The 19245-nt window shown below is 46.4% G+C and overlaps 2 protein-coding genes across 2 annotated transcripts; both read left to right on the forward strand.

Annotated features, from left to right (window-relative positions):
- The first annotated feature begins 4432 nt into the window (after positions 1-4432).
- On the forward strand, positions 4433-17740 carry LOC135398330 (G-protein coupled receptor moody-like). Its single transcript, XM_064629748.1, has 2 exons — positions 4433-4483; positions 15300-17740. Exon 2 carries the CDS (start codon positions 15485-15487, stop codon positions 16703-16705), a length of 1221 nt encoding a protein of 406 aa, XP_064485818.1. The 5' UTR covers positions 4433-4483; positions 15300-15484; the 3' UTR covers positions 16706-17740.
- On the forward strand, positions 9916-12597 carry LOC135398329 (G-protein coupled receptor moody-like). Its single transcript, XM_064629747.1, has one exon. The coding sequence runs from the start codon at positions 10166-10168 to the stop codon at positions 11321-11323; it is 1158 nt and encodes a 385-aa protein (XP_064485817.1). The 5' UTR covers positions 9916-10165; the 3' UTR covers positions 11324-12597.
- Positions 17741-19245: the final 1505 nt, after the last annotated feature.

Here is a 19245-nt window from a genome sequence, read left to right on the forward strand (position 1 = left end):
GTACTTATTTGGTATCGGTAATTAATCTCGAACTCATTATGTGTGTACTGTCGATTAATCATTTAGCGGCGAGCCCGCATTAATTAATTTTCGCATTTCTTCAGTGTATGATATTCATAATATACATATATAATATTCGTGGGACTTTCTGTTTAGCATCGCGCGTGTGCGAATGAATTTACGATGGAGACTTTTTAAAAACGAAATTTGTCCCAATCAATCATATCAATCAAGTATCGTGACCGCCTGATTCGGACAACGTATCGCATACGTTCAGCCTTTGACGATAAACCGAGATGGGAATGCTTATCGGAGGCAACTGACCAAAAAGGAAAGCGACGCGCTGGGAAACAAAGGCGGGGGAAATGCGGGTAACTCGAAGAACTGGTGTGTTTCCTACCGTCTGGAAGTAGGTTTCAGTTTCCTCCTTTCAATTCGGAAAGCGAGAAGCTTACCTTTGACGTCAGTGGTCAATTAGAGTTCTTGGTTTCATGTTGGCTGCCATCAGGAGGGAGCCTTCCACATTTCGTTGTTCCAACAGAAGGCCGACCCATCACTTTTAAAACGGAACTTCACCGCATAGGACGCTCTTGTTTGCAAACCATCATTATCTCTCCTCATTTGCTGAAAACAGGAGGCCTACGCCATTTTGTGCCACTTATGCAGAATGTTAATTGTCACAAAAAGGTGTACTCTTTCCACAAATCAATAGTGATAAACGTATCACGCCGTATATACAATGGTTGACGTTCACCCTGTTGTGTGCTCTTGAAAGTGAGCTTCACCGCCTAGCACGCTCAGCGCAAACCGTTGCCGCGAATGGTACACTCTTAAAAATGAACTTCACTGCATAGCACAGTCTTAGCCAACCATCATCTCGAATGATATCGTTATCTGCCGTGATTTGTTGAAAACGGGAGGCGTACGCCTTTTCTGTGACAATTATGAACAGCATAAGTGTCACAAAAAAGGCGTACGCCTCCCGTTCTCAAGAAATCAGGTCAGATAACCATATCATTCGAGATGATGGTTGTCTAGGAGCGTGCTATGCAGTGAAGTTCATTTTTAAGAGTGTATGGTTATTGCTGGTATTGTATTGTGGCAGTGTATTGTATTTATGGATATATGATAATTGACACAAAAAGGCGTACGCCTCCCTCTCTCCTCGAAACAGAAGCGATAACCCTATCATTCGTGGCAATGGGTGGCGCAGAGCGTGCTATGCAGTCAAGTTCAGTTTTTAGAGTATATAGATAACCATCATCTCGAATGATATCGTTATGTGCCGTGATTTGTTGAAAACGGGAGGTGGACGCCTTTTTTGTGACACTTATGCTGTTCATAATTATTCCAAAGAAGAAGAAGAAGAAAAAAAAGATGATGGTTGGCTAGGAGCGTGCTATGCGGTGAAGTCATTTCTAGGCGTGTGGAGTGAAGTTCTGTTTTGAGAGTGCGGGACGCGTGAGGCGAATTTCGGCCTAAGTTGGTCCAACTCGGCCGCGAGCAACTCGGTGGCGTTTCGCTTCAAGGATTATCATGAACCACAAGAATCGGACGTCATACTTCCTGGCACGCAGCACCCAAGTATGCGCGCTTTACACACTCTGTCTTCTTATGTCTTTGGAGTTCAAATTAAATTCGGGGTCTCGACCCATGTTTTGGACTCTGGGGGCGCAATCTGATTTTCCGAAATAGCGCATGGGTACCTAAACTGGACCCGAAATGAACTTGCGTCGCGAGATACCTTGCGGAGGGAGCGGGAGCAATACTCACCGTTTTGTGTAACTTTCAGAGAATATACTTTCATCTCTTATACTAAATGGCTGCTGCTTGATAGTGTTGCGTTTTCTCTTGCCCCCACTTCCACTGAGAATGCTTACTCTCCTATACGTTTCCGTCCGTCCCTTTTATTGGTCTGGGGTTTTAAGTTACGAGCCACCTGGCGGCAGAGAGCAGCGACTTTTGCTCGTGTTTTTTAATAGCATCCTGCCTAGTCTTCCTATTGATATTTATTTATTCATTTATTTAACGTACCGTTGATCCACACTGGGATCGTTACAGGACGCGGTTGGGATACAGCATGCACTCGAGTCTATTTACAAAGTCAGGCATATTCTCTAGAGTTACAATTTCAGCGGGGAGGCTATTCCAATCCTGCACCGTCCTTGGGTAGAAAGAAAACTTGAAAATATCTGCGCGCGCATTGTACTCTTCTAATGAAGACGTATGCTTGTGTCTAGATGCCTTAGTATCCTTGACCAGATATGCAGTACATGTTTCACTATGAAGCTGTTGAAAAAGTAACCTAAGCCTGAGCACCTGGGAGCATAAGGCAATAGGTGGCAGATTTGCTCTGCAACGTAAGGCAGTCGATGACGTAGTCGATCGAAAGTCCCTATAAATGAAACGGGCAGCTTTCCTCTGTACACCCTCAAGTTTCTTTTGGTGAATACTAAGGTATGGATCCCAGACAGTGATAGCATATTGCGGTATATTGATATGTAGATATCATTCGTCGTGCTGCAAAACCCACCGCAAAATGGCAATATCGCTGGAAAAAATATTTAAAAAGAATAAGAAAGGAAAGAACTGTACAATTTTCCGTCTTCCCCGATGCTCGACATGCGTTTCACGCATTGGACATTAACTGGACTCCACGAGAGAGAGAGAAAGAAACACACAGTTCCCAAACAAAAGACTCGGAACTCGCCATTCGAACATTTCCCCTTTTCTGGTGACTCCCGCTAAGCTGTATAGCGGTCGTGGACGAGACCCACTGGAAGCGTTTCCATCACGTATTTACAGTTTCGGTGGAAGCCGCCGTTCAATAGTGAGCGCTTAAAACAAAAGCTCCATTCAAAAGGAACCTTTTCCAAGATCCAAGACGAGAGAAAATGGGGGAATCATCGACCCTCCTAGGATGATTCGCACGGCGGGAAATGATTTTCTCCCTTACTTCCCGCAATATACATTTCTCTCTTACCTGGATTCTCGATAATGTGTTTTCGGGAAAGGTGCGTGGTTCGAGGAACTTTCTCATGTTCATCGTGTGATCAGGGGCGGATTGCGGTGCTCTCCAAGGAAATGCTCACCTTCGTATCTCTCGTAATCTGTTGCGGATAATGTAAAAGGAACAATGTGACAAATTCTCGTTTTTCTTCGTCCTCGAGAAACAGCTTCTGATGGACAAATCAACATGTAGACGTTTACATCGCTCTCTTCCACCACCGTGCTTTAACTTTATTTTGTATTCGATGTCTACCATCCATGGCTTACGACCCACGATTTGCTTTTTAGATAAACCAATTTAGACCAATAGTAACCGTCTATAAAACAAAGCCTTCAAGCTCGCGCACCGATCGTCCCCACTTCATGTGACTCTATCAATGCACTATCCGCGATCAAGTACACGAGAAACGTTTAGTACGTGACAGGAAAAACAAGTCACGCTTCCAACGTCCCTTTTTTTTTTTTTTTTTTTGCCCTCTCGTTCTTCTACAGATCTCAGGCCGTTGTGACGTCACTGAGACTATTCTCAACGCACTCTATGTGTACAAGCCTGCACACAACGAAGATTGATATCTGTTGATTGCCGCGAAAATAAAACCGCGGTCAGTAACCCTGGGCACCGCATGCGCGTAAACATTGCAGACGACACGTCGGTTCAGGACAGCGAAACTGATTCGTAAGCAGACGACAAAGTGATGCCACCGACACGAAGTTGTGCAGACACAAGTTGGGAACAAACTGAGCAAAATGGAAAACGAAACAAAAAATGAGGGAAGCAGAACCAACAGATGACAACGGCGAAAGAAGAAGAGAGGAAGAAGAAGAAAAAGAAAAGAAAAGTTTATTATCCTGTAGCTTCCGCGAACCAAATAGTGTCGGCGTCCGCGTAATATGACAGTAACTGCGCTAAATCCAGCCTTAAGTGGACAGAGTCCTGCATTTGAGGGCGTATAGTAGACGGATAGCTGATCACATAACAATGCTCGATCTGCGTGGAATATGCGAAGACATTTGTTTCGTGCGAGCACTTCCTGGTTTGGCATGCAAGCAACACTGTACTCGGTTAAAAAAGATGTCAGAGTCTGTTGTTTACTCGCTCGCTTCTGTGCACGTAAGGAGGTGATATATTTGCATTCGCCAAAGTTGCTAACATAAAAGTGATTGCGTGCCTAGCAGAGGTAACTGAACTGTACAGAACTGGTGGTTGTATTAAAACGAGAGCCGTTCAACTTGTGCGCTTGCATAGCCTTTTTTTTTTCCTTTTTGTTCCCCGCGGGAAGTTTGATATCACGCAGTTGTTTATCGTAAAAAGAGAGACACAACGCGAATAATCGCCGCGTTATCATGAGGACGTACCCTTATCCGCGATGGATAAGACCGTTCTACAAAGTCTGCGGGAACACTCGCTCCTTGCAAGTAACACCAGAGCGTCAACTATAGGAGAACCCGCAGCAACCCCACTGGCTGGAAAAAGGTAATATGTATTACTTACGTATTTATTACGTAATATTATATATTACTTATATAATTATAATATTACTTATGTATTTATTATATAAGGTAATATGTATTTATTATGTATTACCGAAGGAAAGAGCTTCAAAAGCGTTAGCGTGGAGGAAAACCAAAAATTTAAACATCAAAAGAATAAAATTGCTCCTGCAGTTCTTCTTTGGCTGGTTTCGCGACCATTGCAGCCAATTGTTTCTGCCATTGCTGCCCCCTCAGCGCCCTCGGTAGCTAGGAGTTGCTTGCTACGTGAAAGTTCGGATCCGAAAAACAAAAGAAAAGAGTACTGTGCTCTAACAACGTTCCTCTGTCAACACAGGCATGACGTCACCAAAGGTGTGCCTGGCAAGGCTTACGTGGCTTCTGGACCTGATGTCGCCATGTAGTTCCTTCTATTATTATTATTATTATTACTGGAACTACTTGGTTTAATTTCCGCAGAATGAAATTTTGTGATCAGCACACAGCTGACTGTCGGATGCGACCCTATAGCCTCATATCCCGTGGGCCGCTACGGACTGCCCCTTGAATGGAAGTATCACTCGCTTGAAACAAAGGAACATCGACTATGATATAAACTACAGAAAAGAAAAACAGACAGGATTTTTCTATCATCGCGCAGTTACCTTCTGCCGCTTCTTTTCTCCATTGAAGTTCCTCATATCCAATCCTTTATTCCCTTAAAGAAAAGAAGAAGACAATATTCGCGAACAGTTATTCGCAAAATAAACGAGCTAAATAAATAAGGCGTTTTCTTCCCCCCAAACTTACCTTTTATTCTTTAACGTTTTTCGCTCTGGATGAGAGCGAAAACTAGGGAATAAATCTATAGCGGGAAATAAGAGAAGGAAAAAGGGAATGAAAAGAAGGAGGGCCTCGATAAATGTTATGCAAACTGAAAGTGCCTTCTGCCTGTGTGCAGATAGCACTAGAGTTGGCGACAATTGCAGTCTTGTCTCTGTTTACCTTAGGAAGAAAGGCTGGAAGAACCGCTGTTGATTGAGAGTCTCACGTCTATTCAGCGTCGACTTGGTTCGCAATGCAAACAGTTTATTCCCGAGTTACGGCGCCCATTAACCGGCTTCTCCTTTTAGTGTTGAGGCAGGGAGGATGAGCGCGGGCATGAAACGACATGAAGTTGTTACATTCTACATGAAGAGACCCCACAGTTCGAAACTATAGTATGAGTAACTCAACTTACACGCGTCTGCGCTATACATGACATTCTCGGGTAAACAAACGAGCCCCCGTCACAACTTCCGGTGCCACGAAGACTTCGACACAAAATAGGCTCCTCCTCCCGTTTTCAACAAATCAGGGGCGAGAACGTTGTCCTTCGGGATGATGGTTGTCTAGCAGCGTGCTATGTGGTGAAGTTCATTTTTAAGAGTGTATACGCAATTCGCGCGGTATTAATACGAAAGCTAATGCAGCACTGCACGGCACAACATAAATTGAACGGAGCAAAATCATTAATAAATGGCACATTTGTGAAGCACGCAAGTGGCTCAGATAAGCTTTCGTCGGCGAACATCATCATGCGCTCCTTGGGCACACGGTTTTGTCTTCGTATCATTTGCATAGGGAAATTTGTCGCATTTTTCGCGCCACACGCTCGTTTTAGGATTTTTTAAAAGATAGAATGGCTTTCAACGAGGATTGTCTCCCATCTCGCTTTTGCCCAAAAATCCACTTTGAGAGTCCAATAGTCTCCCTTTGCTCTGGGATTCAGGTAGTCCAAGGGAACTATTACGCGCTAAAAGTTTCTATAAAAAATGCGACTTAATCTAATTTTTGTGAAAAAAATCGTGGGAATAAATAAAACCACTGCCTCGTTAGCATTTCTAATGGCTGCCTGCTAGGCCTCGTGTGTATTTGAGATGTACTTTCATAAGCGGCCTAAACGTTGTTACGATATTTCCTTCGCTTGTTTGTAACAACTTCCGAACATACTATGTTGCATCACTTTTAGCGAATATGCCTCCCAGACCTTATTGCAATTCCCCGACAGCTCAAGGAAATCGCGGGATAGGGTATTGGCAATGCATAGGCGATGACTTCTTTTTCCTTATGTTCTGAAGCAAATCTGGAAACTGATAATTCTCGACACAAGTTTTTAGCACTCCACACATCATTCACTAAAGTATCGGCGTCTTCGACATTTTTTACGGAGTGGGAGAATACCGTACCTTGTCTTGGGTAACCCTGGACGTTTTCTTTCCTTTTTAAGACTGGAAAATGAGCCAGTCCGAAATGTATTTTCAGCGACATGTGTGTCAACGAGTGTCATTAAAAATATGCGAAGAAAAGAAACGCTGCTGAACATATTCAATGCCACGCGCTTCCATCGTTGTCTGCATTGAAAACGTCGTCTGCACCCATAAACGTGGGTGCGTCCTCTTGAGATCTCTGACTTCGTTAGTCCTTAGTTCATTGCATGAATGCCGACCTAACATTCCAGCAGGCGGACGATGCTCGCAAAATAACGAACGATTTCCGTTCGAATAGAAAGTTCATTTCCACGAACCCACTTTCCTCCCATCCATAATACGAACACGGTGAACTTAGCAGACGATCGGAAACGATGGAATCCGGACTTCGCATAAGCTGTCGTCTGCTTTCACTCTACCTTCTGCTTCAACTTGGACGCGTTGTAGAGGTGAAAAGCAATAATTTCCGCCATGATCCGCCCTTGTATACTCGTCTAAGCTTACACCAATTACACAGTGAACTTGTGCTGAGCGTTGGGTGATCGATGTGGCGATGTTTCCGCTCAACGCCAAGAGCGTCGGTAGGTGGCACAGTAGCTCTGTTTTCTTCAAGGCCGAGATAAACGCATACGGATGGACGCGTTTCCGGATGCCGGGAATTTCTCGGGAAACTTTTTTTGTTGTGAAATTTTTGCACGCGTGCGTTTCGTTTCATCTGGCAGGAGATGTAACATATTTTTTGGTGTTGTTTATAGTGAAGGACGAGGGTCGGACAAAACAAAGTACAATCGTGCACACATGCTTGTTTGCTCACACCATCAATTGCAACAGATGACTACGGTGGAGTTACCAATCTTTGCGTTAGGGTCACTAAATAGTCCTTACGATGCGAGTTTGACACTGACGCAAACAATGGCAGCAGACGACGCGAAGAACGAGTCCTGTCATGGGCGCACCGGGAGGGGGGCAAGGGGGCGTGCCCCCCCTCTGGAGCTCAAAGGTCGCTCGTGAAAATAGTGCGCTCTTTAGTCATACACTCTTACAAATGAACTTCACCACATAGCACGAACTTCCACGAACACGGCCCGTATTGCTACACCAAGATGTACTTGCTTCTTTAATCCGGATCACAAATCCAAAATAGCGAAAAAATGACATATATTCAACCGTGAAAGTGCTGTGTTCTTGTTATAATAGGATGAAGTCTTTTATTGCGATGTTGCCGATTACAACACGATGGAAAGCACATGTGTTCGAGAGGAGCGTGGTTCCATAGAGTACAATTGTGCCGTTCATAAATTTTAGCGTGGCTCGAAATCAACTTGTCAATCATCATTGGGAGTCACCGTGCAAAATATTTCCGCTTCGCGTATTGTCCTTGCGCAATGTAATTTACGAAACCAGCATAGGAGAAAGCAGCCGCGGACACGATCCTCGCAGGACGTCCCGTTACTTCTTTGTATATTTCTTCAGAGACGCGCGCCGCTCGTCTACGTCACGAGTCACGTGGCAAGGGAGTACGTAACGTCACGCACGACGTTCTCTCATTCTCCGATACGCTCTTTCCGAGAGTGGAGGGATTTTTCGAAAATTGAGCGGAACAGCGCTTCAGCCTGCAGGTCACACGTGACCACCGTTCTTTCGCAGGATATTATACGTTGTAGAGGAAAAAAAAAAAAAAGGACAGAGAGAGAGAGGAAAAACAAAAGCAAAATATTGGGGAGGGTCACCCAAGTGTTTCTTTAACACTTTGTCCTTCTGCGAGGGGTAGGTACCGTGATGCAGGAACATGTGAATTATGAAACCGAAACTTAGACGACTTTTTGATTTCGTTTACAACGAGCATTTTCAAACTCCATCCCTCTGGATCTGCGACGTTTAAACCTTGCATATGGTGTGGTCTTTTTTTCTTTTTAGCTCTTTTTCCTTCGCTACTTGCGCTGCACGACCATGAAGAACAGATATAGGTTATCATTATGAAAACACTGATATAGCCTCAAATCGCTTTGCTCCTCTTGTAGCACTGGACGGTATCCAATGCCACTTCTCTTTCCACCTTACTCCCCCTCGCTTTATTTTCGCTCTCTCGTGTTTCAATCTTCAACATGTTCATCCTGCACCTTCACTTGATTTCCTCATCTGTCACTACTTCGAGATTTAACTCTCATAAGCTCGTCAGTCAGTCCATTAAACTTCCGTAGGAGTTCCGTGACCCCACACGCCTCGCGGTTCCAATCTGTTCCCCTGCGGGAACGTAATGAGATACTGTGTAGCTCTTCTAATGCCGCGTCGTCTGCTAGAAGCGGATCTTTCTTCAGCGATTCTTCGGAGATCCAACAAGAGGAGATGATGCTGAACACATGTAACGAGGTCAGTCTTGACGCCACATCGGTCATCGTGCCTCATCCCTTGTCTTGTCTTTTGGTGGCGGCCGTCTCGCTGTCGTCTGCTAGCGTACACATAATCCACGACCTGTCAAATCTGCGCGCAGAAACTGACGAATCGTGTATCAAAGTTTACTTCCGTGCTGAGAGTGACGTGGTAATTGTTTTAGATGGTTTTACATTGCTTTATTTCTCGACAGTCATATATGGAAGCCCAAAAGACAAGTAAAGTCGTATCTTTAGTGAGGCAGATGATAACTTGAAGTGACGCAGACCGTGGCGTCATCTCTAGACAGTGTGGTGAAATATTCTCCTTTGTCGTCTGCTACGATGATCGATATGTGCCTATGGGCAGTTCCGCTATTGGCAAAATGCTGTAGCTATTATATGTCTGTGTAAAAGACAAAAAACGAGTATTAAAAGTACAGAAGATATCGCTAGCAACAGACGACCACTGAGAAGATTTATTATTTATTTATTTTGCAGATACTACTGGCCTTCGCAGATGTAGAAGATGTAGACAATGCCCTCGTCCCGTGTACACGTTCACAGTGGTCGTCTGTTCTAAGCGCTATATTCTGTACTGCAATGCACCAACTAGCCCATCAACGTATACTGCTCAAATCTTAAAGTTGGTTCATTGCGGTCATGTCATACATGTTGTGCCACTCCCTGCCGTGGGATGTCCCATCCCTGCCGTGGGACGTCGATGCAGTCAAGCATGACGTCTCCAGTATACCAAGTATCAAATACGTTTCACTGCATAAAATATCAAGAGTACACTTCATGCCAATTATATTGGAATTCAAAGTATCATGCGTCACGTTGTATGTGGAGAACAAACAGCATCCACAAACCAGCGGAAGACCTTCACCAACATCCGTCCCTCCCTATACTTCCGGTTTGAAGAATACTGTGGGGAAGTGCAGGAACATCCGCATGACGATTTCCAGTATCTCTCAACACCTTGCTTCGTCACCATCATTCTCAATCTGAATTGAAAGCAGCAGCCATAGCCCAGCTTCTACGCACAGTATCCACGCGCTTGAAGGTATGAACTTCTACGACGAAGAGTCATTTCCAAACAGCACCTATGTAAATGTGCCTACAACCACAACGTACGACTCGAACACCACCGCCAGTCGGGGCATCACCACTACTGCAGCACTGTCGACGCTCTTTAACACAGAGTCCTTCACCAACACCACCATAGTGGTCGACGCTTTCCTCTTCAAGAATTATCCTCCGGTTATCCTGAAAACCGGATTTGTCTTCCTGCTCGTGTTCGCTGTCTTCGGGGTGTTCGCCAACGCGGTTTCCATGCTGGCCATCGTGCGCTGTTCAAAGCTCAAAAACGCCACGACATCTTTTCTGGTCAACCTGTGCTTCAGCGACCTGCTCTTCTGCGGCACGAGCACGCCTTTCGCCGTATCTGTCTTCTGGTACGGCGGCTGGAATTACTCCCATTCTACCTGCGTAGTGTACGGTGTTTCGCGGTTCTTCAACGTGGGATCATCCGTCTTAACCGTAATGGTCATCGCCATCAACCGCCTGGTTATGATTGCCCAACCGACAAGGTACAAGCAGACCTTCACCCCCGGAAACAATCTTCTAATAATCACGGGGATTTGGCTTCTATCCTTTAGCCTCGTGATATGGCCGACTGCTAGAGTATGGGGTCGGTTTGCCTGGGACCCATACACCGGGACATGTAGTGTGGTGCCACATAACGGCAAAAGCAGCAAACAGTTCACGTTGACGTTTGTGTACATCGTTCCAACGATCGTTTTCCTCTCATGCTACGGCAGAATCTTTTGCATTGTACGCAGCTCGAACAAGAACCTGAGGCAGCACAACAGCGGCAGACGCAGGTCAACGGCGTATGTTGCCAGCATGGTGACGCTACCTGCCGAGAAAAATAAGAAGCAGGTCAAGAAAAGAGAGAAAAACGTTAGACTCCTGCGAATGGTTCTCGTTATATTTGTGACATTCACACTGTGTTATCTGCCATTGCTCCTCTTGAAGGCGTTTAGGATCTTGAACCACTGTCCCGCGGTTCAGGTGACCGCGTATATGACATTTTATCTTTCGGGATGCCTCAACCCGGTTATTTATATTTGTATGAGTAGGGAATATAGGAAAGCTTACTCCGATTTGTTCAGCAGGGACAAAGCGTCCCCTGATGTGACGGCAAGTCGGGATTTAGAGTGATACCAAACGGAAGTGCACGCAACTTGTATCCTTACCAAGTGTACGTCTCATAGCGCTCTCGCAAGATCTACAATCCAAAGTGATCCAACAGGATGCTCTGGCGAATGTCGTCATTTCTGCAGGATTCACTTATGTCAGGAAGTGACTTCCATATGCTTCAAAGCTGTAGTGCAAGGACTGGGGAGTTGATCATCGGGGCACAGGTAGATGTGTGGAGCACGACGTGTGAGCATTCGGGGGTAGGATGCTCGACTGAGCGCCTGGAATAAACGGGCTACCGTGGACTCTACGAGGCCCATTCTTGTTGCACTACATGGTGGCAGCGGTTCGCCTGGTCTGCAGCGACGCGTCACCGCAACGGAGCGTCGGCCGTTCCATTCTTCAGTCCCTCCGCAGTGGAGCTTCCGGAAAGCCGGATTTTAGGAATCCGAACGATTGGGAAAAGGTGTTTCACAAGGTGGCAATTGCTGGCCTCAATCTCCGAGACAAAGTGACCCAGATCAACACTTCTCTACGCTATGGATCGTGGAGGCGGAGGATGTACTGATTTCACAGCTGTCGGACGTTTAGAAAGGAAGCTACAAGATCATCACTTTATTCCAGGTGTCGATGTCATTTTCGGACGAGCCCAGGTCGACCAAATACGGCAGAGGCCAGGGAGGTACCGAGCGAGTCCGTGGAAGCTTTCATCGCAGACCTGCACAGACTGGTTGACACCAATTCCTACGGCAAGAATCAGCTTTGAAACTTGTCTGGAAATATATTCGAGTCCACAAGGAACGCAGTGCCCAGGAAAAGGCATGGCAGGCAGCCGACTACAACCATCGTCGGAATGCACGGGACAGATCGCCTATCAACCCTTACAACAATGTGTTTATACGTGTAACGACTACACAGTGCGAGATGGTGCAGGGTCAGGCAATAAAATCCGGGTCTTACGTGATGCAAACAACGTGGGACGGTGAGACTTTGCACATATTAAACATGTGGGACGGTAGAATACCAGTGGACCCTTCAGCCGACCGGACAAGCTGAAAGCATGGGGAAAATAACTGGTGTGGAAACAAACAATCAGGGGAGGTGTGGCAACCCGCAGTGGAAGAGTGTCAAGACAACCGGCTCGTCTCGGCATCGAATAATAAAGAGAGGAAGGTGTAGTTAAGGAATGAGGGCATCAGTATCGGGGCACGCGGATAGTTGTGTCGAACACGGAGAGCGAGCATGCGGATTTAGAATGCTTAGCTGAACACTTAGAATAAACGGTTTGGTGTGTACTCTACGAGACCTATTCTTGTCAGCTTGGCAACACCACAAAAACCACGTTCTTAATTCAAGAAAAGCGATACCTATGGCAGCAGACGAGACAAATCACGACCTCTTACTGTTGGTAGAGGCACAGGGGTAGCAGTTCTGGAGACACGACTGAGGATATGCCGAGTCGCTGGACTCTCGCCCTCTCTCTATGTCAATGGTCCATGGCCAAATTTAGATCACCAACGCTCTGCCTTGAAAGCACTACAAAACTTCTTGGACACCGTAGGACTTCCCTCCTCCTCATAACCGCATAAAAATTCACATAATCTTTTTTCTTTTTTGCCTTGTCGTGTTCCTTTTCCCCCAACAATATCTGCTACCACGAAGGTGCCTGCAGATGGCACTCTCGGGATCTAGTTTGAAATGAACAGTTCCATTTTGCTTCTTACAAAGTCCTGTACATCATTCTATAACAAGCGCGGATCTAGGGGGGGGGGGGGTCCAGGGGTCCGGACACCCCCTCCATTCCAGACTTGAACATAGGGTTCAGTGGACCAATCCCAGCATGCAGTTGTCCACAGCGGACCCCCCCTCGGGAAAATCCTAGATCTGCCCCTGGTAGAGTATCACCTCTGGCGTATCAACTCCACAATCCGAGTTGCGCGTGCATAGAAAGTAGGGGACCATGCGGCAAACGAACGACAGCGGCGGACGGTAGCCATGATCATTGTCATATTATCCGGTGAGTGCACTAACATGTGTCATGATCGAGCTCACCGATACGCCGTGTCGACCTTCATGTGAGTGCGTATAGCACGCCTTATCAGATGATTGCGATCGGGAGTTTCGAAGGCCCGAAACGCCGAGCTATGCGGCGAATTGGCGTGGTTCTTTCCTGGCAGATTTCTTTGCCAGATTCTGCGCACTTTTGTTCGCTCGGTTAAAAGGTAGCAATCTGGCGTGCCGTGTTTCTTGCGCCAGGAATCGACACTTTTTTTTTTTTTTTTGCCCGGGCTCGATCTGGCCGGGCAGCCCGTTGCCCAACTGTATCCAGTAGCGTCACATCCGCACCGCGAGGCCTCATGAGTCACCCCGAAAGCGGGTCCCCGTCTTGGCTGTTACAGGTGAGGAGAACCGCCGGTCCAGTGACCAACGGTCGTAGTAACGAGGGTAAAGTACACGTGGTCGCCCCCGAGTTGTGCTGAAAACACCGGCCATTGTCATATACAGGGTGTCCCAGAAAACGTGTCATTGAATTATAATAAAAAAACTACACCACCTAGAGCCATGCGGTCAATGGCATTTGTTCTTACTGGGTTTTTGCCACCTCCTAATGTGAATGTCGTGTAACGTAAGTTTAATTATGTCAGTTTTTGCCAGCTTAAGTCGGAAATTTGCCTAGTAAAGGTCACTTTTTTACCCCACCAATGTGAAGAGCGTGTCTAATTTAGTCAAATTAATGATAATTGACAGGGATATTCAGGAGCTATCCCGTCGGAAAAAATAGCCGAACATCATGCTGTACGGAGGTCGCACAGAATAGCGCACGATGAATTTTTCAGCGCAATCTTTGTCAGTCCGACGAAAGGAGGTTGGAAACCCAGCCCTCCCCGACATCGCAGAAAGAGATAAAACAGGCACGGCTTATCACGTCCGACTTTCGCTGAGATAATGCTTTCCCTCTCCCAATTTTAGGAACTGTTACTTTTTCTACTATCACTCTGTGGGCTGGCTTCGGAACCTCCTTTCGTCGTACTGAAAGCGATTGCGCTCAAAAAGTCATCGCGCGCTATGGTCCGGTGCTCCGAAAAGCATGATATTCGGCTATTTTTTCCGATGGGATAGTTTCTGAATATCCCTGTCAATTATCATTAATTTGACTAAATTAGACACGCTCTTCACATTGGTGGGCTAAAAAAGTGACCTTTACTAGGCAAATTTCCGACTTAAGCTTGCAAATATTTACATAATTAAACTTACGTTACACGACATTCACACGAGGAGGTGGCAAAAACCCAGTAAGAAGAAATGCCGTTGACCGCATGACTGTAGGTGGTGTAGTTTTTTTATTATAATTCAATGACACGTTTTCTGGGACACCCTGTAGACGAAATATCATATTATCGAACAAGTGTTACATGCGGAATCACTAAATAGGGAGCAGAGTAGGGACACTCAGGCACGCCGGTCATGCGCGGCTGCGTCTCCTAGCAATGGGACGCCAATCTCTACCCTTCTCCGGTGTAGAACAACGCGCGGTCGAGCCAGCTCGTAACCGAGGAAACCGGTTTTGGATAGAGGTGACTCAACATGGACGGCGAGTTCTTAGAAGGAGAAACCACGTGACACGATCCGCCCAATCGCGGACACCGAAAGGCGTCTCCGGCGCGGAAAAGGAATACGATACTCTGTACCCCTAGTTAGTGACTCTAATTTGGAGGAAACGGTTCCCGAGAAAAACGGTCATAAAGCGAGGATGTCGTATTAACGAGTGTCATATTAACGATGTTCGACGATATATCGATAATTTATCGGAATAAATATCGATATTGTAATCGATTTTATCGATTATTTTTTTAAAGATGTCGATATTTATCGATATCGAAAGCTTCGATATTTTTGCATCACTAGCACACACCGAGTACTTATCAAATGACACGGGTGCTTAAAACATCCTTTCATCACGTCCTTCTTAATGTCTCCGATCTGGTTTCCTCTCCAGGAACTCGTGCAGGGAAGCCCCGCTCCTAACACCGGAAGTAGCGAAACAGCCGCCCTTCCGGGATACGTTGTGAACTTTCCCAGTATGACTCAGTATCACTGAAACAGGAGTCAAGAGAGACCGTGCGTCTGTCTAGCCCATCAAACTCTATTCGTGCGACGAGGAGTTCGCTTCGTCGAGACACCATGGATGTCTTGAACGAGACCTCGCCTTCCAACGCAACCGTCTTCTCGTTCTCGACGGCGCCTTTCACGGATGTCTTCAACGGGACCTCACCTCCCGACACAACTGTCTTCACGTTCTCGACGGCACTCTTCACGGAAGCATTCACGGAACAAGTGACCAACGGAACCGTCCCTAATGGTACTACCGTTCCTCTTCTCTTCAAGGACTATCCCCGGGTAGTCCTGAATACTGGATTCGCGTTTCTCGTCATGTTCTCAATCTTCGGTGTCTTCGCAAATGCCATCTCGATGTTGGCTCTGGGACGATCTTCGAAACTGACGAATGCCACAACGGCCCTCCTGATGAACCTGTGCTTCAGTGACATACTCTTCAGCGGAACGAGCACACCGTTCGCCGTGACTGTCTTCTGGTACGGTGACTGGGTGTATCCTCACCACATCTGCGTCGTCTATGGCATCACGAGATTCTTCAACGTGGGCGCATCTATTTTCACCGTCATGGCAATATCGATAAATCGCCTCGTTATCATATCGTACCCCACGCGGTACAAGCAGATATTCAGTGTTGGTAACAACCTACTCTTCGTTACTGCAACGTGGCTTCTAACGTTAGCGCTGCTTATCTTGCCAACCGGAAGTATTTGGGGACGGTTCGCTTGGGATGCCGCAATTGGAACCTGCAGCGTGGTTCCCTACAGGGGCAGGAGCAGCAAGGCATTCTTATTCATGTTCGCCTACTTCGTCCCGACGGTCGTATTTGTCGTCTGCTACAGCAGGATTTATTACGTGGTAAGGAGGACGCGCCAGAACTTGAAACGGTACGACAGTGGAAGACGCAAGCCCACGGAGTTCGTCGCCGACTTAACCAGGCGGATCGGCGAGTTGAACAAGCAGGAAGCTGAGAAGCAAAGAAAGAGGTCTGACGAAAAAGACATGCGACTGTTGAGGATGGTACTGGTGATCTTTGTGACATTCACAATGTGCTACCTGCCGCTGCTCGTGCTGAAAGCGTTCAGGCTCCTGGACGACTACCCCGGAGTGCAGGTCTTTGCGTACTTGACCTTCTACTTTTCCGGTTGTGTGAACCCGATCATCTACATCTGTATGAGTCGGGAGTACAGAAAGTCCTATTTTGATCTGTTTAGAAGAGTGCAAGGAGCGACGTTATCGGACACGACTGGAAGTCGCGAGACGCCTCTGACGCGCACCACGGAGCTATGAGGAGGACATAGGCGTTCTATAGGAGCTCCGAAGACGTCGACAAACTCTTCGGGTGACCCATGCTGGAAATGGAGTACCGCAGTGCCGTAGATGATGCTCGAAGAGACGGACCTTGTTCGATCTGGGGTCCCCTGAAACAGGTCTCGAGAGACGAACAATACTTTTATGTACATCTCAGAGGCCTACTCTACAGGTCGAGAGGTTCTCCTCTGAGATTCGTATTGAATAGCGAGTCTCCGCAGCAGTTTTGCTTGGAAAATCATCTACTTCACGGCTTCCATTGAAGACCTTAATGGTGTCTTGTACGTCGCATGCAAATGTGTATCTCTTTGTGTCTCTACGCTGCAGCTTCTTGTACAGTGAGTGCGTCAGCTAGTGTACATTGAAATTAACAGGAATGCAGTGACTGCTCGTTCCACTACAGATTATGGTGATCGACTGAACAGGTGCCGTTTATCCATGTAGGATAATGTGACCAGACGTCCCGATTTAGGCTGTCCCACTTTTACGGTTGTAGTCCCGCTGTCCCATCGGCCTACATATGGGACGGCGTCTTGTCCCGGTTTTAGCTGCAGCGAAACCCGAATGGAAAAAAGAAAAATATATAGAGAGTGGAGAAGAGCTCTGAACTTTCTGGTGACCTTTTTCGGCTCGCATCTTTCCGCGGTCTAGCCAATGGGACATTCAGACGTCTTTGTGCTATCACAGAGCCAATATTTGCGCACGCTTTGCTCATCAAGCTGCCTCAGTTGGAACACTGTATTGGTATAATGGTATATCACCGCAGCTCTGACAACAATGATAACATTGAACTGCAAGTTCAGCGAGTCTCGGCTGAGCTTTTCCCTTCATATCAGATATACGAAGACACACTAAACAGGTTGCGCTCTGGTCAATGTATTTTATGTGCGCTTTATGTGACACGTCAAAAAAAAAAAAAAGAAAATGTAAATGAAAAGAACATTAAGTGAAAACAAATAAATAAAATAACAGCGTGTAGCATAGGCGAAATAAAAAAAAAACTTTCTATCTGCGCTGGAGACTTGACTTGCTTCGTCTGTCCTCTTCCCGTTCCTATAGAGTCTTTCCACGGGTTTCGTGGGGTTTCCACGCCGTAAACTTTCACTTTCACTTGTTCACTTTCCAGACGAATGTCGGCCCAGGACGCAGACTACCTCCCCGCATACTAATCTCCGTCTGTCAACGTCTGTACGCCGCTCATAATCACAATTGCTTCGCGGTGCAAGCGTGAAATTAAAAAAAAAAACGAAAAGAAAAAAAAACCGTTTCCACACTTACGCGGTCATAAGACTGAAACATGGCTTACTTTGCTGGTTGGATTTACAGAATGGGGTTTCAGGATACACAAGACCTTTGCCAAATTTCTTTCGAGCACAACACCTTATATTGTTCTACAGTTGACGTGTGTAACAGGGCAGTCCGGTCGAAAACATGGGTCTGGGAAGCATCGTCTTATGATTTCTAATACTCCTCACAACCACCGTGCAAAATATTTCGGAAGAAATCGTATCGCGCGATTTAGAATCGATTCTTTTCAATGCCGCAGTTGGTCCTGAGAAAAGGCCGCAGCGAGCTCTCGCGTGACGTGCATAAGAGCAAGGCCGCACGTGACTTGCGCATGCCTGTTTGCGCGATAGTTGGTTGTTGCGTGCTAGCATTTGCCCATTGTGATGATTTTGAGCAGCAGTCACACGTTATGCAGAGTAAAATGCAGAGTAGCGTCAATGTAAACACAGGTACCCGACGCAGCCTACACTCTTAAAAATGAACTTCACTGCACAGCAGTTTCCTAACCAAACATCATCTCGAATGATATCGTTATCTGGCCTGATTTGTTGAAAACGGAAGGCGTACGCCTTTTCTGTGACACTTATGCTGTTCATAATTGTCACAGAAAAGGCATATGCCTCCCCGATTTCAACAAATCAGGCTATAGATAACGGTATCATTTGAGATGATGGTTGGCTAAGAGCGTGCTATGTGGTGAAGTTCTGTTTTTAGAGTGTACGGTTCAGTACACTCATAGAAAAAAAACACCTCTCTGCATTCCCAGCAACGGCGCAGTGTGCACTTCCATTTCGACGCTCAAACTTTGTCTCCCCTGTCTGGTTAAACATTACCGGTAAGAACCTGGAGGGACATCGTTATACGTATGTGATGAAACAACTGGTACCTGCGTGACGCCGACCATAGGAACACTGGAGCTCAGAAATTCAACTCGTCGCGGTTGCTTTATCTTTTTCTTGGTTCTGTGTTAGCGCCGCAAAGCAACTATAGCTATGAGGGTACAGACGCGTACAGAGGGAGAGAGGACAGCAGGAAGGGAGTGGGTGGGGGGCAGAGAGTGGTTAGCATGTGTCCTGGACCGACTTCAGGGGGAACTGTGCCGACATTCGTCTGGAAAATCTACCGGAAAACCAAGGGAAAACCTTAGACAGCACAGGCAGTAGCTTTATCAGATAGCGAATTCCGTCGAGGTAAATTGAAACCAAAAGTAGGAGATTTTGTGCCAAGTTTGG

This window comes from Ornithodoros turicata, chromosome 6, assembly GCF_037126465.1.
Source record: "Ornithodoros turicata isolate Travis chromosome 6, ASM3712646v1, whole genome shotgun sequence".
Classification (NCBI taxonomy): domain Eukaryota; kingdom Metazoa; phylum Arthropoda; class Arachnida; order Ixodida; family Argasidae; genus Ornithodoros; species Ornithodoros turicata.